The sequence below is a fragment of the Symphodus melops genome (assembly GCF_947650265.1).
Source record: "Symphodus melops genome assembly, chromosome: 23".
Classification (NCBI taxonomy): domain Eukaryota; kingdom Metazoa; phylum Chordata; class Actinopteri; order Labriformes; family Labridae; genus Symphodus; species Symphodus melops.
The window spans coordinates 7,897,405-7,918,596 of record NC_136713.1 but is presented as its reverse complement, the minus strand read 5'-3'; the positions used below and the strand labels follow the sequence as shown (position 1 = coordinate 7,918,596).

Below are 21,192 nucleotides of genomic sequence, written 5' to 3'. Positions count from 1 at the left end.
ACTTCTGATATTTCTACTACACTTTATAAGTGTCTTAGTCTGTTGAGATACTTCAATAAAACAACAATCACTATTTTATACGTCTGAATGAAATCGCCTGTTTGTGTTAACTGACCGAGTCCTGTTTTGATAAAGGATTTTTTTTCTTCATCTGAGTGCTGTTCAAGGACCACAACGGAACTGGATAAAGGACTTTAAGTGCAACAGGTGCCGTAGTTTTAAACACGACAATGACAGTTGTCCAAATAGCTTGTTTCATGTCCAGCGTAAATGGGAAAGGGACCGACATAATGAGTACATAGAAGACAACTGGCAAGAAACTTTTAATTGTTTTAAAAATGGGTTTTCTTGCAACAGACTGAGGGAAACTCCATATAAAATTCTTCATAGGCTACACATATCAGCCTCTGTCTGGAATAAGATGGACCCAGGCCAGGCCTCTCGCAACCATGTCTGAAATGTCTCCAAGAGTGAGTATAGTCATCTTTATGGCAGTTTAAATAGATCAACCGTTTTGTCTGATAGTAAAAGTGGCATTTTTAAAAACTTAAGTAACCACAAATCAGCGTTTTCTGACCGAGAGTTTTTTAAGGACCAAAAATATGGAATTTGCTCTGGTAGCTCGTAGCACTTCTCTTGCACTGCCGAAGTGCCCTTGAGCACGGCTCAGGGGGGGCGGATCCTGTGGGCTGGGACATCTCCATTAATGCCGTATGTGATTCAGGTCTCTCAATCACAAAGTGTGAACCAGAATTTCTATTAATATTGAGAATATAGAATTGTTTTATTTGTAAGTACATAAAATAAAAATTTAAATTAAAAAAATGTTCTACAATGCTCAATATACTCATGTAGCCCAGTGATAAAATATTATCTTTATAAAATACCCTCCAGTAGTTAATAATAAGCACTTTATGCAAATCCTGACAGTAGGGTCTTTCACTTGTGTGTTTATAAAAAATTCTAACACTAGATGGTGGTAGCGCTCCACAAGGCGCTTAAACAGAGCGCTCAGTCAAGGTTCAATGATTCACCTATTTAAAAATTAACTTTCTCTTACATGAACATTGTAAAATCTTTATGACATGAAAACGTCACTCTGAAGGTTACCAAGGTATGTCGCTCCGACTCAGAAGCTGACAGACAAACAGACAAACAGTACGGTCCTTTACCTGCTTTTTGTAAAGTGCCTCGAGATAACATCTGTTATGAATTGACGCTATACAAATAAAGATTGAAAATAAAGATTGACAATGGACAGCCCTTCAGCTCAGAAACTGGAAGCAAATTGTTCATCCTCTTTGAGGCTGTAAAAGTCCGAGGTGAGAATAGCCAGAGCAAATGAAAGTCAATTCCATGCGGTCTCTTGACCTCGTCCCACTTTGCTAATTTGTCAACTGCAGACGAGCCGTCCTATAGAACAACAGCAGGAAAGCAACAGGTAGAGATGTTTGGAGAACATTAAAAATCATTCGGAGGGGCTGCATGACTACACTGGCTTGTTCACTTGAATTTCCCTCGGGATCAAAAAAGTATCTATCTATCTATCTATCTATCTATCTATCTATCTATCTATCTATCTATCTATCTATCTATCATTAGCAACAACATTATCTTTGATCATCATTTAAAAAAATTTAAACTATTCTAAAAACTGCACGGACGAGATGCTCACTACACCGCCGGGCGGATTTGTCGTAGCCTCTCCTGCGAGAAAGGTCCCGTTCCCTCCTTATCACTGTGCTCGCTACGCAAGGCCGTTGTCGGATGCTACTTAAATCTGGCAGACCAGCAGGTCATTCACAGTCACGTCCGTTGGCCGCAGACTGTCAGGACTGCTGTGTTGCCTTTGAAAATGGTAAAAAAAAAACAAAAAAAAAACATTATTAACTGTAATAACATAACATCCAACAGGATCCATTAAAATATTGAAAAAAGGCAGAACACTCTCCCGATTCATAATCGACTCTCAGCCGCTCACCTTTCTGGCTGACTCTAGCAGGGCCGCTGCCTCGGCTTGGCCCGTCTGTTGCACCAACTTGTAGAAGGCTCCGTCTTTGTTTTGCAGCAGGGTGAAGGGGCGGTCTAACTCCTGGATCGTACCAGCGTCCAGCACCTTAATATCAAAAACCCATGGCAAAAATCAGACCACTAAAAATACTTTGGTGCTTAAATGGAAAGTACAGTACATGAAGCGTATTGAGCAACAAAAAAGAGGTTGTGTATTCACCAGGATCCTGTCGCTGTCTATGATGGTGTTGAGGCGATGAGCGATTGTCAGCACAGTACATTCTCTGAACTTGTCCCGTATGGTTTTCTGGATCAGTTCATCCGTCCTGCAGAGAAAGACAACAACTATTAAAGACAGCTACTTTTTTAACGAAGACATTCTTTCAGACAAAAATCAACGCTTTGTACAACAACCGCAGCGAGTCGTTTCCAGAGTACCTGGGGTCCACGTTGGCCGTGGCCTCGTCGATGATGAGGATGCGGTTCTTCCTCAGGACGGCTCTGGCCAGACACACCAGCTGCCTCTGGCCCACGCTGAAGTTGGAGCCAGATTCTGCCAGAACCGTCTCCAGCTTACCGGGGAGCTCCTCCACCACAGACTTCAGCTGCACCTGCAGGAAGGCGAGGCGAGGAGAGGTTCGATGTGCCCACCGCTACATAAGGTGTCAAAGGCTGCTGGGTGAATTCTTACCTCCTCCAGAGCCGTCCACAGGTCGTCATCCAAGTGCTGATCGAAAGGGTCCAGGTTCTTCCTCACTGTATCTGTAAACAGCACAGGGTCCTGAGAGACACAATCAGACATGCTCGGACATCAGTACAATCACTACAGGAATCAAAGGCAAGGCAGGTGGAAGTATAAAGTACATTTCACGTGAATAGCTTTTCATACAGACAAACTACGACAATAAACAACAAGCAAAGACCGACAGATCGTGTGAGGAGTTCAAGTGCAGCGGAACACCAAAGTCAGAGCAAAAAAAAAAAATGCAAAAAGATTGAAGTTAAGGAAACTATTTCATGATGGATACATATGAATGTTCAGATAAGAAAAGAAGCAGAAGACCGGGAGGAGAGGGAGGACTGAGCTGAAAGGATTTCACAGATTTGCAACCTCATTTCCTCTCGCCGTCTCTTTCCACACTACAGGTGCACTGGACTGTGGAAAAAACAACCAACGAGTATTTCTGAAGGATTTCCCCCCTGCTACTTGGTTTCATCAACGGTCAAAAATGTCACCGCTGTTATCTTTTCTGTCAAAGCAGTTGCTATGATCTTGAGGTTTTGAAAGCTTTGGGGCTTTGTTTTGAACATGCTCGATCCATTCCCGACGGTAAAAAAAAAAAAGAAAAAGAAAAGAAAAAGACCTTCGCAGGGGTCTTAACTGCACGAAGAAGAAGCAGGAATTTCCTCCGCAAAACCTGCACGACACGGGAAAAAAAAAAAAAGCAACGTCTGAACAAATTCCTGAGCTCGGCTGAACTTCAAAAACTCTCCTGATCTGCTCGTCAGATGTCAGGTAACCCGCGGCGCTGGTAGCCCAGTCGCAATATCGCTCCCTTTTCAGATTTGACATGACTTAGGTATTTTGGATGATGTTACCATGTGGAAGCATGTACTGGGAGATAAGGAGGGGGCCAGGAATTGAGCCTTGTGGCACGCCTCAGGTGATGTCTGCTGTGGATGATTATCAGTCAATCAATCTTTTTCTGAACACCAGTTTAAAACATCTGCTCTGCGGACGAGCTCATTCTGACTCTGTTTAATGATCGATAACCTGACTTGGATTTTCTTTCAATATGATTATGGCTCGGATTAGAAAGTAATTGGGATATTAAAAAATATATAAAAACCTTTAGAATAAGGTCTTAATCTGGGAGTGCATCCACGCTACATATTTAGGATAGGACGCTTCATCAGAAAGGGTCAGTTCACGCTTACCTGAGGGATGATGGAAATCTTCTGACGCAGGTCGTGGAGGCCGATCTCCGAGGTTAAAACGCCATCGATGTAGATCTTCCCTCGAGGTTCTGCCAGGCGGAACAGAGCCGACACCAGGGAGCTTTTCCCAGCCCCTGTTCTACCCACAATCCCCACCTGATATAGGACCGAACAGAGCCTGGGGGTTAGTGCGTGCGGCCCCATGTCTCGAGGCTGTAGTCCTTTTATGGGGGGGTTCGAACCTGTGGCTACTTCCCCCCCCCCCACTCTCTTCCTTCCTGATTTCTCACTCGATCCATCACAACAACATGTCTCACCTTCTCATTGGGCTGGAAGGTGGCGCTGATCTCGTTGAGGATCGTCGGTCCGTCCGCGCTGTACGAGAAGCTAACGTGGTCGAACACCACCAGGCCTTTGCTGGGCCAATCAGTTGGAGGTCGCTTCTCAGTTTCCCAGGGTGCTTCACTCTCCAGCTCTGCGTACTCCACCACCCTCTCCACTGACGTCATCTGAAAAAGAAGGGGTTAATTGTTCTAACTTTTCTGACTCGACACTGCTAAGCGTTGGACTACAACCCCCCCCCCCGAGAAACATCCAGCCTGATCACCATGAAGCCCCTCGGCGCTCACCATGTTCTCCACCTCCGCGCTCTGCCTCATCGTCCACTGGAAGTTTCCCACCAGTGTCACAGCGTAAGTCAGCACCAGGCCCACCTGTCCAGCATCCAGGCCTGAAAAACAACAAACACCCAGAATGCTTTGTTTACAAAAAAAAAAAAAAAAAGGACTACATCTGGACTGCCAGTGAATTGTGCGACAAACAGAACGTTGTCATGTTTTTCTTTTTATCACGTATTTGTCGAGGTGAAGGGATGCATCGGTGATTGTGAACAGATTTTACAGGGGGAGGAGCCTAACAATTGATGCAATGAGAGGTCATATGAGACAAAACTGCCATATGCCAATAGAGCGCATTTGTGATGAACTGTGTAGAGAGACCTTTACATAAAACACAGGACGACAAATCAGGCAGCTAGAAAGCAAAAGACAACAAGATGATGTGCTTGTTTTACCTCGAGCACGATTAATGAATGATTTTTTCACTCTTTTTTTTTCCCCCTCATAGTTCACTGACATGGTGTCTCCCCCTGTTCTTGCCTCCCTCCATTGGCCTCCAGTCAAATTCTGATTATACTGCAAAATCCTGTGACTCGCCCCCAGCTCCACCTCTGACCTTTTTCCCCTTTGTGAATGTTTTCCTGTAATAACTCTATGCATTTGTGAAGCACCTTATAACACATTGTTTTAAAAGTGCTGTTAGACAGTGCGGATGACTTGCAATAATCAGAAGTGCCCGTTTGAACAGCTTTTTTTCCTCCGCGTTCGCTCTGAATCCTCACCGTCTCTGAGAAGGATGCACCCAAACGACGCAAGCGTGATGAATATGGAGCAAATGCTGTCGAGGCGAAGCGCAAACCAGCGGGAGGTCATCAGGAACAAAAACCACGCCTCTGAAACAAGAAACCGTAAAATCATACTTCATGTTCACTAAGAAAGTTGTGAGCGTTAAAAAAAAAAAAAAAAAGCTTCAGCACAGTGATGGAGAACCTGAGTGCAGGTCCTGATGGGCGTCGAAGGCCTTCTTCAGCCTGTCCTCAGCTTTGAGGGCTCGGATCGTCCACAGACCCTGAAGAGACGAAGACAGGTGGGAGTACACTGGACTCCGGGCTGCAGTAAAAGAAGACAAACAGGAAATGAAAATCTCCCAACAAATACTTTGAGAGCAGTCGGCCTTTATCGGTAGAGAAAAGCCAGTTTGTAAAGCTCACAGCTTTTTTTTTTTTCCAGGAGGAAGGTGTTGACGCGTGTAAACGTACTGGTGGACTCGAGCCGTTTGACGTCTCGCGACGTGCAGAGGTAGAAACGCCTCAGGTACAGGAAGAAAAGAAGCAGAGGAAGGACGGGGATGAGGATGAGAGGGATGACCGAGGCGGCCACAGCGACGACGCCAATATTCTGCAATATCAACTGAAAGACGTAAAAAAACAAAAAACACTGTGAGGACTCCTGAGAGATTTAAGGCACGCTGAGATTTTGTAAAAATCAGTTCAGAGTTCTCACTTGAAAGAAGTCCACAAAGGTGATGGGTAACGTGGAATCCATCTGGCTGATATCTTTGGAAAATCTGTTGAGAATTCTTCCTACGAAGCAGAAAAAAAAAAAAAAAACAGGTCTTCAAATACTCATCAGCTGGCTTTTCAGATTTCTCTGAAGTTCAAACAGGCAGTATTGCTCACCTATGGGGTTGACGTCAAAGAAGCGTACCGGTGTTCGGATGATGGCGTTGAACATGTTGTTGTGCAGAGTCTGAGCCGATCTCACCAACACGTGAAAGATCAGCAAACTCCGGGCGTAGCCAAAGATCACAGCCGCTGCTGTCAAACCTGAACGCAACCACACCTTAACGCTGCACTCCACTCTTTTTTTTTTTTCCCCCCCCTCACAATACCTGACATGTTTGTTGGAACAGGAACGCTCACCTGCGTAAACGCCGAGTTGAAACTGAAGATGACTGTCCTGACCTGAGCGAGACGCATTCAGGTGGTTCCTGCTAACAGCGCCAGTTGTGCTGTTCAGCGCCTCTTCTTTTGTCCTGTCGTTTCACAAGACACGCACAGAAGGAAAAACGCACACCGTGATTTTTGATCCAAATTTTAAAAAAATGTTTTGCCTCAGGATAACTAATCCTCCCACCTCGACCTTGCTCTCTAATAGTTATAATTCTGGAGTTATTTCAGTACACTCACCAGTACACCAGCCACCAGTCCTGCAGGATGTAAGCAGCCTGTGAGTGGAAGTAAAACAAACAACAGAGGGGAAAGTATTACAACCTTTATTTAAGCAGGAAGAGAAACTCATTACAAATCTCTTTTCTTGTCCTGGAAATAACAAGCAGCAAGACAAAAACAGAGTTTCCGACAGACAACGAGCAGCCAAACATAGAAATACATCACAAATAAATCCATGGGCAATTAAAAGACACAAATAACAGTTTTGAGCAGCAAATGTTCGTCAGAATCGTCCTTAAACACATCAGGAAGAACTTCTGGCGCTAGATGTTCTTTTAATAATAATAATAATAAATCGGAATAAAAGACCGATCCGAATCTAAATGTAAACATGTCTGTCAGAGCTGACCGATGCGCTGCCTCTCGTCAAGTTCCATCAGAGTCCGTGACGATGACGCCATCTTGTATTTACAATACTCCAGCAGTTACTGAGCCATGATTTGTACAGAGCTCTGATTTAAGACCCATGTTCTGCTGTGAACTCAAAAGTTAGATTTCCCTTGGGGTCTCACCTCGGCTCCGAAACTGAGCAGAAGGACGATCAGAATCACCAGGAGATTACAGCCGGCTGTGAAGTATTTGCGATAAACGTGGCCGCCGACGTTTCCGTCCACTCGCGTCTCCTCCGCCACGGACTGAACCGCTTCAGCCTGAGAATCAAAACTTCTCATCAGCATTCTTTATTCTCGTCTCGGAAAAAAAAAAAAACAGCACAGGATGGACAGATGTTTGTGACACAGAGGGAGGGAATCTTAGAAACTGGGCGGCTCTTTAGCCTAATTGATGATACGGAGGATAACAAAAACAAACTTAGCAAACAAATGCTACGTATGGAGAGAAGAAGTGACGCCACTTACAGAAAGACACGCTTCATGAAAAAGGAAAATTAACCTACGGGCAGCTGGTCGGCCTTGTTGCCGTCAGGCGGCAGGAGGCTGTTGAAGGAACAATGAGAGCCGTGGCTCTGTAACGACAGTCTGTCCGTGTCGAGCGATCGACAGCTTCGCTCCTGCTCTTCCGCGCTCAGCAGAGTCACAAAGTCCAGGCCGGAGCCCTGCAAATCACTGTAGGTCCCCTGGGCCATGATGTGACCCTGGAGACACAAACGAGTTGCCTGTTGACAAGCAGCACCTCGGCCCGCAGCAGCGTCAAGCATTCATCATAATCTGAACTGCAGCTGATGCTCTGGTTAGCTTTATTTCCTTTTTTCTCAAAACCAGTAGAAATCTTCTCAAGGGCGCTTTAAACGCTTGATTACACATGTGCAGGGGGGGGTCCAGTGGCACTGACCTCCTTTAGGACCAAAACCTGGTCCCTGGCCCTCAGGTGCTGCAGCTGGTGGGTGACCAGGATTCGGATTTTATTCTTCAGGAGGCCGCAGATACACCTGGAACAGGAACAACAAAAGGCGTCATTACCACATTTTAAAGCTCCTGTGAGGATGTTTTTAAACGGATGATAATCAATATTAATGCAATTTTGGGATCTTGGAAGAAAAAAAAATTGCTGGCATCAGGAAGAAGAATGTGTTTTTATGTAGTTATTAAAGGGGTGGCAGGTTAGCAGATAAGGAGAAAAAGAAAATGTAAGAATCAATGAATGGTGGGAGAGAGAGAGAGAGAGAGAGAGAGAGTGGGGGATGATATGTGGCAAAAGGAGCCACAGGTCAGATTCGAACCCGTGCTTGTACAGGACTGTACTCACTGTTCAAAAAGATGTTTCCCGACCTCGGCGTCCACAGCGCTTAAAGGATCATCCAGGAGGTAGATGTCCGCGTCCTGATACACAGCCCTGAAAGGACACACAGGTCCACTTTGTCCACTGGAACTCCAGACACATCAAACCACCAACGTGTGCGCGAGTCAAACCGGCTTTCCGCAAAACGCCGCTACTGAAAAAGTGAAAGCATGCGTTTCATTTCTCCGTGCGCTACTCTCACCTGGCCAGGTTCACCCGAGCTTTCTGCCCCCCGCTGAGCGTCGCCCCTCTGTCCCCGATGATGGTCAGGTCTCCGTGCGGGAGCAGCTCCATGTCCTGCACTCAAAGATGAGCAAGGATGAACTCCCAACACACGTGTGCACATGTAGCATGCAGACAAGTCCAGCAACTTTCACACAGTGCAAAACAACAAATACACAAGTTGTTTAAATAGCTGGAAAACAAAAACTAGACACCTTGAGGAAAGGAGTAAAGTCCAGTTCTATACTTATCTCCTTTCCTCCAGCTGTCTTGTTTTTTTGTTTTTTTTTTAGCTTTTTTGACAGGAATTTGCTCAGCCATGTGACAGCTCCTGATCACATAACCGGCTGTAACCCTTTAAAGGAAGTAGCTCGGCGTCTGTTTTGTTTCTGCCCGGATGAAAGCTTGGCACGTTTGCGTGACCCGTACAGCCCAGAGGAATTAAAGGCTTTTCATTCATAACCCTCCGGAGTGCCTCTGAGTTGGATCCCCGCACGGACGAGCGCCAAGTACCGAAATCATTTTCAACACCCATGCAGCACTCGACGTAGCTTCACTTTTCTCTGAGGTCACTTCCTGAATGAAAAAGAAAAAAAAAAAAAAGAAACCCTTCAAAAGCTCTTAACACTCGCCTTCTTCAGTGCGCACGCTCGGATCACTTTCTCGTACTTCTTCTGGTCAAAGTCTTGTCCAAACAGGATGTTGCCGCGGATGGTTCCGGGGAACACCCAGGGCTGCTGGGCGGCGTACGTCAGCTGACCTCTGACTTTAAGCGAGCCTGTGTCCCTCGGTAGCTCCCCCAGGATGGCGCTCAGCAGGGACGACTGTTGGGAGCGTGGATGTTTTGGGACACATGGAAAAGTCAGCACTTTCTTTTGTTTTGTTTTTTTTCCTTCTTCTTTCTCAGAAAGGCTTTCATAGCTGAGCACGTTCATTACCCAAGCGCACTGACCTTTCCTGCACCCACCGGGCCGATCACAGTCAGAAGCTGCTGAGAGCTCACCGTGACGGAGACGCTCTGCAGAGACGGAGCGTCCAAACTCTGACAGCAACATGGAACACACTCATTGATTAAAAGAACCAAAACCAGAATTTGATTTTTGAGAACTAAAAATGTGCCGTTGAGCTCTTACTTTATCCCAATAGCACGTCAGCTTCTCCATCTCGATGGACCGCTCTTTCACTTCCTCCAGAGGAAGCTTCGAGTTTCTTCTCTCAATCTCCTCCAGGAGGAGGAAACTCTGTGGGAGGACACGGGGATACAGTGTGAACAATCGGATCAGACCACAGACACAGTGCCCCCCCCAGTGCCCCCCCGACGGCCTCCTTTCGCCTCCTTCTGATCTTTTACGAGCAACACAGCGTTGCCATTCGTTGTTATCTACACCGAGCTTTGCGCTCGAGCGCGGCCCAGGAACATTCCAGCGTTTAGAACGTTCAAAGGTCGCGTGAGAGTCAGGCGTGAAGAAGTGTTGGTCCTTCCTTTTGCCCCTCTCTCTCTCTCTCTCTCTCTCTCTCTCTCTCTGCCTCAGTGTAAGACTGGTGCTGCAAAAGCGGTCCACACGTCTCGCTAAATTCGATAGTTAGAGGGTCACAGCAGCCAAAGCAGGATAGCAGAAGAAAAATCATACAGTGCTAAATTAAAATCAGATAAAAAATATAAACATGTAAAAAAAAAAATACATGCATCTTAAAATGAGTTCAAAAGAGCCAGTAACTTAAAGATGTAAGTCTGCATAAACCGTGTGGACACCATCATGCACACAGTGCGTATAAGAAATGTAAAGAGCGCTCCCACCTTGATCCTTCGGATGCTGACTGCAGTCTCCGACAGCTTCTCCACAGCCAGAGGGAAAAACAGCGTGACCGTGAGCTTGATGGTGCCGTAGAGGGAAACGGTGACAAACACACAGCTGGCAGTGATGGTGTTGCCCAGGAGAACGTAGACGGTGAAGGTGATGAAGACGATGATCTTGCTGCTGGCGAAGAAGGAGGCCATGTTGAGCCCTCGTAGGTAGGAGCTCTTCAAAATCTGGCTGATTTCTTTCCTGGAGATGATTAAAAAAAAAACTAAAAATAAAAGAATGAAGCATTTATTGACTCAAAAAGGAACAGGCAGAAGGATTACGTCCAAAAAAAAAATATTATTATTATTTTTTTTAATCATTGTGTTTCTTGTTTTATTGTTATACTAAACAAAACGTATCTCTCTGCCAAGTTTCTCTGCCAAGTTTACTTTCATCATCTGTCAGCTTAACCCTCCTACATGTCCACAATTGACAGCTTAAAGTTCAGGCAGGCTTTAATGGACTATTAGTAACCAGAATCACTCCCCTAGGGCTGGTTGCATCTGCGAACAAGTCATGAATCCTTCAGTAATTGACACAGATTGACTGGGAGCAGGGCGGGTGAAGGAACACATACTTGTACGTGCAACAGATTTGACTCAAACTCAAATGATGGCGTAGAGACAGCCGATGATGCGGAAATAAGTGAAGTCGCGCGGCGATGATGTCACAGGGGAAGTGCCTTCGTTTGCATTTCCGCGCGGGGGTGGAACAGATAAGAGGCTTGAGTGACACGTCGACTCGGAGAGAATGTAAGAGACACGGGGAAATCTGTTTGAGACGCTCAACACATCATCGCTTTCACCTTCAACTGTTCCCTCTTGGTAGAAACATCCCAACCAGTTTGACTATTTGACACCACAGCAGAGATCAGAATGATGAACTGTTGTTTTTCTACCCAAAGGGGGGGGGGGGGGGGGGGGGGGGGGGATTTACTGAGGACAAGGGAAATCCAGTTGATTGAAACATTGCAGCGTGTTATCCTCACAAGATCCCCCATCAGCCCCTGAGGGAAACAGCCGAACATTTCAAAAACATTCAGACTTGAAACTAAGCCGTGAAGTCAGAGCAGGACACACCAGCTGCGGCCCCCCCCCCCCCCATTGAGGTCCAGTTCATTTTGGGTAGCGTGAGCGCAGAGTACCGCGTTCAAACACGGTACACTCCCCCCCCCCCACCCAGGCCACGGAAGGGGCGGGAAGAAGAGGTGCTTCAGCACGCCACAGAGGAACAAGGCCGGGAACAGTCGCCGCTTTCTGAAGGTGGAGTGATAGCTACGTCGTCACTCAGTGCGTGATTCAAACAAGACGCCCTAAAACGTCAAATAGGGTCACTGGAATCGTCTCTCTTACATGACTTGCGCTTCAGATCACAATCAGATCTTGAAGCGCTCAAAAAAAATTTATTGGCTCCCAGCTGTTTGTATTCTATTTCCTTACTCTGCGGGGGAAAAAAAATAAAAAATAAAAGTCCTGCAGCATTAAATGTATGGTGATGATTTACGTACAGCGGTCAGAGGGCTCACACCAGCTGGGGAGGCAGATCCTCTTTCAAGCTAGAAAATCTCTGACGCTCAGGTGCACAGCTTGCATGAGTCCGCATTACTGAGTTACTGCCATGTTAAACAAACGCACACGCGTGTGAATCGGAACCCGTGGCTCGTGTCCACAAGGGGTCCCCCTGTGATGACGACGTGTTACGTTTGCATCCCTACCTTCTGACTTCAGTCACCAAAGCAGAGAACGGCTTCTCCCAGGCGTACATCTTGATGATCCTGATGCCCGACACCACTTCGTTCATGATGCGGATTCTGTTGTCAGTCAGCACCGCCGTATTGCTCCTGCAAAGTGGCAGAAATGGAGTCACTGTGCGCTCACGGTTAAGTGAATCATTCGATTGGATTCTCTGGTCTCCTACCTGAAGATGCCGAAGAGCTTCCCGAACCAGGTCTGCAGAGGCAGCATGAGGACGACGATGGCCACGCCTGCCAGACACGAGGGGCCGATCTCGTACCAGAGGAACACGATGATCACCACCGCTTGAAGGGGTCCCACCCACAGGTAGTGCAGGTTAAGCGTGATCTGTACACACAGTGGTCAACCATGAGGGGCGGAAATCAAGCGGCGGCGTTGCGGTCGAGCGTTCGCAAACTGCCCCCTTTACCTCATCTAAACGGTTGACATCGTTGGACAGGAGGTTGACAATTTGTCCCGTTGTCGTCCTCCCCATTGATTCGCTGCTGAGACCAAGAGCCTGGAGAAAGACACACGATTCAAAGGAGAAGTCGACAAACGAAAAAGCGCCTGGGCTCCAAACGTGCAGAGCATCCCGCTGACCTTCCTGTATATCACGTGACACATGGCCACTCGCATCTTCATGCCTAATCTCTGGACTTGGTAGTAGAAGAGATGTTGGAGGATGGTGAGTCCAAAGGCAGAGAGGGACATGGCGGCAGCGTAACCGTACACCGCGTAGAGACTCGTCTTGTCGCCCGGGTCGTAGTTCTCAAAGTACTGGATGATTTTCCACAGGAGAAACGGCTGGAACACTTTGATTGCCTCCTTTAAAATCGAAAAGGTAACAGAAACAAAAATAATAGGTTAAATACCGGCAGCATAGAATAAACAGACTGAAACTTGTGAAATGTACCTGCGTGAAGTTGGCCCCCCCCAATCCCACCCAAAACAGTCGCGTTTGTTTGTGCTGTTTTGGTTTTTCAGTATAAAGGTCATCCTGAGGTCACTCAGCCCCCAATCTGCTCCTTTTGTTTGTGCTGTTTTTAACAATGGCTTTATGTGCAAAACAGAGCACGACGTCGCAATGGAACATTTCGAGAGGAATATAGAAGATTTCCATCTGTTATTAACGATGATTAACGACAACGATCCAGTGATGACTCTCTTTGTACATAACGAAGCATGCGAGCAGATCTTGTTGTTCTGCATCAGCCTGGGAGACGTACGATGACCTGAGGAGGGTCATGAAAGCAGAGAACACCAAGATCTGCTCACATGCTGTGATATATAAAAGAGTCATCACTGGATCGTTGTTGTAGTCAATAACAGATGGATATGTTCCGCATTCCTCTTAAAAATGTTCCATTGTTACGTCATGCTCCATTTTGCTGGAGTCTTTTTCTACATGCAATCATCAGCGTCAAATACATAAATACATCAGTGCTAAATCAAATTGTTGGACCAAATTGTATTTTGGCATCAACAAATCATTTTAGTTAAAGAGCTTCTACATACACATTATTTTGGTCATTACCAATGCTGGTCATTCATGGCAGTTGGTGTGGCATAAACTTTAGGGGGTGATGTAATAAATGTCTTAAGCTGTTCTGTAGCTATTAAGCTGATTTTGGAGATACTGATTACTCATTTAAAAAGACGTTGACTTAATATGGCCGACCAAGCATATCCATGCAATATCAAGTTGTGTGCAAAAGTTTGCAATGGGAACTTGCAAAAATGGCTTTGAACTGCAATAAAGCCACAGCAGCAACAAATAAATACGAAAAAAATATAACACTGAAAACGGCATTGTTACACTTTTTTTCTATCGTGAAAAACTGTTGCATGACATATTTACCTTTCATCAGCGGCACAGGATGTTGACATAAGAAGAAGTACACAAAAAAAATCTATGCATCTATATACCAAAAAGACCAGGTGGAATTAAAAGGTAAATACCTGAGCTAATCAGTTGCAGCACGAGAAGAGCCGTCTAACCAAACATAAGGTCATATTCGCACAAGACCATTTCCTGGGAATCCCCGGAGGGAGGGGGATGACGTCATCGCCGCCATAATAAGACTTAAAATATCCAAACAACCAAAACAGCAGCGACGGAAATAGTTACAGCACAAACAAACACGACCATTCTGGGTGGATTCGGAGCAGATGTGTGGCTGAGTGACCTCAGGGTGACCTTTATGGTAGTTTTTAAAAACTCAAAAAAACAAAACAGCACATTAAAAAAAAAAAAAAACTTTTCACAGCAGAAACAAACGCGACTATTTTCCCACAGGGCGGGGGGCCAACTTCACGCAGGTCTCAAATGTACATACGGCTTTAAGGAGCAGCAACATACCAGTGACAACACAAACAAGCCGGCCCCTGAGAAGGCCTTCCAGTAGCACTTAATGAGAGCCCGGCTGAGATCTGGCTTTTCAAGTTCTTTGGTTGCTTTTCTGACTTCCTTGTCCCAAAACCTGCAAAACAAAGAACAACATCCCATTGAGCATGCACTGGAAAGGAAACCTTCCCACCAGGATTGCTTGCTTCGGTTAAAAATAGTTTAGAGTGGAATCCAACATAACGGCCATTTGTAGTGCTTTTCTTATTTAACAAAAAAAAAAAAAAAAAGTGTTGCATATTTAAAGCTCATGGAAGTGACCCTGAAGATTCCCATCTACTTGAAAGTAGATGCCTGAAGGCCCTGACGCAAAGAATTAGTGGCAAAAACATCTTTAATGAGTGCGCACAGATTTGTTCTCACACTAAAAGAAGCTTAAAAGCTCAAACTTGTGGAGGTCAAACAGGGTATCAACTGATGGAAAAAAGATCATTTCCTGCTCAGAATCCGTTGGTGAATTGCCGGAGGTGTGAGAATGGTCCTAATATTATTAAATCATACCACACTGCTACTCTAAGAGGGGCTTCCTTTTCAAAAGTGTCACTACAACTTTAAGTGCTTGAGTACCTCTGTAATTCCTCCCCAAGTTTCTCGGACCGATCTTCTGGGAGAACGCTGTACATGTCGCTTTCCTCCAGTCTCTTCTTGTAGCCGAGCTGCAGGATGGGGGCGATCCAGCTGAAAACAGACGGGGAACAAACAAGGACGTGGAAAGAAGGAAATTCAACTTTTTCAAACTCAACTGCAGCAAAGGTCAGAGGTCAGTCAACACAGTCCAAACTCTGCACCAGAGATCACATCACCATCTGTCCCTCATAACCTCCGCTGGCTCCCCATCCCCCCCAGCACATCAACTTCAAACTGCTCACGCTCACCTACAAAGCCCTCCATAACCTGGCTCCCCTCCCCCGTCAACACACAGCCACCCGCACCCTCGGATCTGCCAATGCAAACCTCCTGTCTCCCCCTTCTTTTTTCAAAGCCTCTTTGGATATTTAGAAAAGCGCTATGCAAAACTAATGTATTATTATTATTATCATTATTAAATCTCATGGATTTAGGAGAGGAAGCAGGAAATGTGTCAGAGAGAAGGACACCGGAAACATCTTAATTTGTCCTCGTCCCATGAGCCTGTGCTTGAGGAGGCATTTATAGACATGGCTGGGTGCTATCGCTGCCTTTCAGCAGAAACCCTTCATGGTTTATTTACGACTTGCAGAGGTGCTGCTTGTAAACTGGCTATAGGAGAGACAAAAGAAGCGGGAAAAGAGAGAGGAAGAGAGAGGGAAACTAGCAGACATCCCATAAACACCGGAAGGAGGGGCCCCAAAATGATTTGACGACTTGTCTGAACAGTCGACAGTTTAGAAAGTACATTTTGTGCTTTATCATGTTTTCACAGAATCCTTGCTTTGTTCCGCACTAAGAAACATCTAGTTAGAAAGAAAAGGAGCAGAAAGAAAGGACACATTTAAAAGAACCTTTGAAACGTCCTCGTTATTGTCCGTCTCATTTTAAACAGTTCACATCCTCATATCCACTCGGACACGCAAACACTCCCGTTTTCATTTTCCCCCAAATCCAGGAAAAAAGGGTCATAGGTCATTTAGACAGAAAGCTCCATGAGATCGGCGCCGCCCTCCTTATATCCATCACTTCCTTCCACTGCTTCAGGTCACTTTATGTTCTTAAAACAACCTGTTCTTGTTTGTGATTCATGCTGGGTTTTTTGTTCAACTTAAAGCCTGCTTGTGTGTGTGTGTGTGTGTGTGTGTGTGGGTGTGTGTGTGTGTGTGTGTGTGTGTGGGGGGGGGGGGGGTTGCAGGATGCAGCCCTTGATTGGAGAGCTTGTCAAACATTAGCTCGTTCAATCATTAAAGGAACTCTGCTGAAGTGTGAAAGCTGCTGAAGTGTGCAAGACCAGGTCAGGTCACCCCGTCCCCCAACCAGCTCAGGAGCGTCTGTCCGGGGGCCACTCCCTCACTCTGACAACTTCCCATTAGTGCATGTCCATAGGATCCTGCTTGTGCATGTTTACTGTATATATCAGCCTGTGTGTGTGTTGCATGAGTTGACAGAGCGTAATTTTTTTTTAATTTTTTTTTTAAAAGAATAAAACAAATCTGAAAATGCATGCAAAACTTTGCATGACCACACAAGTGAGTGCTGTCAGATAGGGCCCCCTCAGGGAGGTTTCCGGCTGTTGTTGATTTGCTAAGTGTTGCGTGAGTTATGGCTGTTAACACTGCGGTTTGTCAGAGGAGTTGTACATTTCTATGAGGGAACTGGGGGGGGGGGCATCGGGTCCCTGGCAGACAGGTTGATGATGAATGCATGTTTGACAGCCCCACAATTGATTTTTTTTCCAATTGCCCCAACAGACACATCACATTACTGTCTTATATGTTTCACATCTCGAAGTCGGCATGCAATGCGTTCAGCATGTCCTCTTATAGCCTTCATTTGCAACCAGTATACTTTTTATGGAAGCTTTGGTGTTCTCTCCCCCCCCCACCCAGGAATTTCTTTTGAAAAAAAAAAATCCCCAGGCAATTCATGCAAATATGCAACATAAACATACAGCATTCCATAAATATACACCTCAACTGCTGGAAGAAAGTCAGCCTATATCTGATGCTAAATACATGTCAAGTATTATGTCGCCGGCTGTGTGACGGTATTAGATGTCGACCTTAGTTGGTGATTGTGCAAGCACTTGCACGAAACTTACATGTGTGGCTGGTTTGGAAAAAGACCCCGAGAAGATTCCGATGCCTAAGTTTGTCTGCCACTGCCAAAGGTAAATTCGACACATACAGAGTGGATGCATTACGCACGAATGCAATCAGAGCTGCAGTAAATTCGAATTCGAAATTCGAAATCCAGGTAAACAAACAGCCTACGCTAATTAAATCTAATTATGACGCGCGCAGGCGGCGAGAATGATTTATGGGTTACACATTCCTGGAGAGCACAGAGTGTGCAGAAGGACACAATGTCAAAGTGAACATCGGTGACCAGCTCGAACGACAGGATGACCCACCACCAACTCCTTGGATTTCATCCAATATTGTGCAGTTAGGACGTCTGATGGTACAAAACAAACACTAATATGTAGACTAGAAAAGCGCTTCAAAGAAACCACCGCGCCAGACTCTTGTGTAATTGTTACAGAATCTTTGGCATGCATCTTCTTACTTAATCATTGAATGATCGACTACACTGCACGCTGAGCCTTTTGGTTGACAGCCTGTTGCTTGGCTGCAGGCTGGACTCAAAATTCTTCCTCACTGACAATCTGACAATCACGCATCCCGACAACGCAAAAAAAACAACAACAAAAAAAAACTAACATATTAACCAACATTTTGCTGTTGCAATAACAAAACAAAACAATATTGTGCGGGTCACGCGCATCGACGCACGACATTTCTGATCAATTGGGGAAATTGCTTCCCTGGACGGATTCACGACATGTCGCTGCACAGCTCTGATTGCATTCGTGCGTAATGCATCCACTCTGTATGCGTTTTGTTCCGGTAACAAAAGGCTGATCAAGCTGATCGAGTTTTGGATCATTGGGTGCAAGCTCGTAAACATTTCGCGGCTCGTGCAGCTCCACAGCCCGCGAGGAGACATGCAGCCACACGGTGGTCACTGACACTTACCACATAAAGACTCTGGAAATCAAGCTTGCGGTTGCCAACGGATTCTGCCGATCGTATTTCTTGTTGAGCTCCATGGTCGCCGGACCCCCGGGTCGGGATTGTTGAATCTCCGGCAAAACGCAGTGACAGCTTTTCATAGACCGTGATAGATCGTGTTGGCATGTACGAGGCAATTGAGTGCATGTGCAGCTGCAGGCTGAGCCTACATCATGTGGAGTTCAGAGACGGTTAGGGCTGTTACACAAACTTTGAGCCAGCTTCACATGGTCGCAAACACAGCCTGCAAGTTATGGAAACCTAAAGGGGACAGAATTCCTCTATTCAAAAGCGTGTGCAGGTGAAACACGCGCGTGCTGCAGGGGCGTTTCCACGAGTGGACCCGGATCTCTTGTGAGATGGGTTGTTTTTTGTTGGTCTTAACTTCTATTTGACTCTATTTTGATTTTACATATGACTGCAGAAAACAGTATATTCTCATAACAGTTTCATTATAGCCTAATGCAAAGTAAAGTTTTTTTTTCAAACAACTTTTTGACTGTTTTAACCCTTTAACGCATTTAGTTTCATATTAAGAAAACCAGTTTTTAAACATCAATATCAGACATCATGCAACATTATGATGCAAAAGAAATACTTGTAGTTATTTGTTTAGCAATGCATAAACACAATAATAACAATAACTGTTTTTTCCTTTAAAAAAAAATAATATTTTGAGGGTTCACATTACCACTAGAGTGAAGTTGAATCATTTTTGAAGGATGGCTGTCTCTGAGTTTTCCAGTTTAAAACAGGAAACAAAAAAAGTGCTTGACGTGCTCAAACTACCTGCACCGTTTTTGTCCATAGGGAGCCTGAACAGCTCAACAGCAAGGAGAAAAACATCTGAGGAGAAATCACCAAAAATATCTCGTGATTGTCAATCAATTATGATTTTATCCAAAACTGCAATCTATATTTTTCACTATTATATAGCTCCTTAATTCAAAACGATTATCACCTGCAAGGCTCTTTTTAAATAACAGATAATTAACCAGATATGCGAGGAACATGCCTGTGTTAGTCTGCCATCTTGACATTTTTGGCACGCTTATTTTTGCCAGCCAATGGGTGACGGTGCGTGGGTGTAACCGATTTGCATAGTGCCTACTTAATGAGTCGGTACGCAGTATGCAGTACACAGTGCTCTCCGTGCTGTTTTAGTAGACACGTACAGTAGGCAGATATTTGTGCTTACTTCGTTCATTTAGTGTGGAAGTGACGTCACTAGCGTTACCCCCAACCGGCTGCCTCGATCATCGGGTTTTGTTTTTTCTTCTTTTTATTCAAGAAGAGCAACGCACACACACAGTCAAGTAAACAAAAAACAAAATCACAACGTAAATAAAGTTAAAACTGATTAAATATTAAAATCACATAGTCTACAGTACTTACAGAAAAGAAAATGAGAACGATAGGCCTAAACCAGTAATTCTGGAAAACATTATTTCAACAGAGGGGGGAATTGTTTTATAATAATGCAGACATTTATTACATTTGTTGTTGTTAATTTAAAAAAGAGCGACTTTATTGCTACCGATCCAGTTAGTGTCCATACTGAAATGTGCAGTGTGCTGAGGTGGAGCCAAGAACTGCAAAGTGAATGCCCATAAGAGTCCAGTCTACTGAAAAGTCCACACTGCATAATGAACAGTGTGCTCAGAAAGGATTGGTGTATAGGCTTACTCACTAAAAGTCCATTGGAATGGTTGATGTGAAACCATTTAATCTAAACCAGAGCATTTCGGAGAAAACTAATGATTCGGAATAGCTGTCCACTGTATTGATTAGTACAACAATGAAAGGGTTAAAAGCCCCGACGTGTAAATCTGTCAGGGTCTGGGGTCAAAGTTGTCCCTCAATACGACCCTGCTATGGAGGTAGTACTTTCTAATAATGTCGTCAAGGGACTTTGAGGGACAGGGCAGGCTATGCAGCCCCCCTCAGTGCGGAACATCTCGGATTGGTCAGGCACAGCTGGGTGTCAGATCACCCACTGTGTTAATAGACCCACGCTGCGTTCAAGGGGTGATCCGAGTTTCCAAGTTTGGAAGTCGTGCTCACGTGGTTTCAGCTCAGAAAGTCTGAATGGTGTGTAATAAGAATAAAAAACCTGTGAGGATGCTTCGAAGAAAATCAGCCTCTGTTTACATGTTATATTTGAAGCAGAAAGTTGACGTGCAATAGCCTACATGAATTGATAAAAATATGTTAATGTTGACAAAAAATATTTTGCCCTTCAGGCGATGACGATTCTGACGTCAAGTTGGCAAGTCGGGCACCTCAATATTTCATAAGTTTTCCCGATTTGAGCAGGTGTTTATCCAACTTTGACTTGCAATTTAGAATTAATTAACAAATGACACTTTGAATCTTTTTTTTCCGATTTCTCCGACATCACCTGAACGCAGCATTACGCTGCAGCAGACCCTGACGCTGAGGAAAGGAACAGTTGGCGTTGTTTATACTATAACTTTTTATTTGCGCAAGTGCAAAAAAATAAAATAAAAATAACAAATGCAAACAACTCCACAGAACCGAGCCAGAACTCCCGAATCAATCACCTGCCGTCTCCTTGCACAGTTGCACGCCTGTATACAAGTTTAATAATGAATACCTGCATGCACACATCTCATTTCCATTATACAGCTTCGAATTTATGTGATTAACTTTTTGTGCAGAAGTTGTAAAAAAAAAAAAAGTTACTCAAGGGAATTAAAGAAACTGCTTTAAAGTCCCAATTATT

At 44.9% G+C, this 21,192-nt stretch overlaps 1 protein-coding gene across 1 annotated transcript; it reads right to left on the bottom strand.

The window, feature by feature from the left end:
- Positions 1–753: 753 nt before the first annotated feature.
- On the bottom strand, positions 754–18,782 carry LOC306818335 (ATP-binding cassette sub-family C member 4-like). The gene is made up of 31 exons (XM_079335877.1): positions 18,411–18,782; positions 15,310–15,420; positions 14,698–14,818; positions 12,939–13,163; positions 12,766–12,855; positions 12,520–12,683; positions 12,317–12,442; positions 10,554–10,803; positions 9,889–9,996; positions 9,708–9,797; positions 9,388–9,579; positions 8,736–8,830; positions 8,501–8,587; positions 8,087–8,183; positions 7,692–7,889; positions 7,309–7,446; positions 6,755–6,792; positions 6,488–6,600; positions 6,245–6,391; positions 6,069–6,148; positions 5,825–5,975; positions 5,556–5,675; positions 5,348–5,458; positions 4,578–4,678; positions 4,266–4,457; positions 3,949–4,104; positions 2,702–2,791; positions 2,449–2,621; positions 2,231–2,336; positions 1,982–2,116; positions 754–1,847 (listed from the first exon to the last, which is right to left on the bottom strand). Exons 1-31 carry the CDS (start codon positions 18,545–18,547, stop codon positions 1,830–1,832), a joined length of 3,960 nt encoding a protein of 1,319 aa, XP_079192003.1. The 5' UTR covers positions 18,548–18,782; the 3' UTR covers positions 754–1,829.
- Positions 18,783–21,192: the final 2,410 nt, after the last annotated feature.

What these genes read in the sequence shown, in the direction of transcription:
- LOC306818335 (XM_079335877.1), bottom strand. Translation starts at nt 18,547, where the DNA reads ATGAAAAGCTGTCACTGCGTTTTGCCGGAGATTCAACAATCCCGACCC. An exon ending in GCTCGGGTGAACCTGGCCAG is followed by an intron (nt 8,588 to 8,735) that starts GTGAGAGTAGCG and finishes GTGTCCTTTCAG; the next exon opens with GGCTGTGTATCAGGACGCGG. An exon ending in CCTTTGTGGACTTCTTTCAA is followed by an intron (nt 5,976 to 6,068) that starts GTGAGAACTCTG and finishes TACGTCTTTCAG; the next exon opens with TTGATATTGCAGAATATTGG.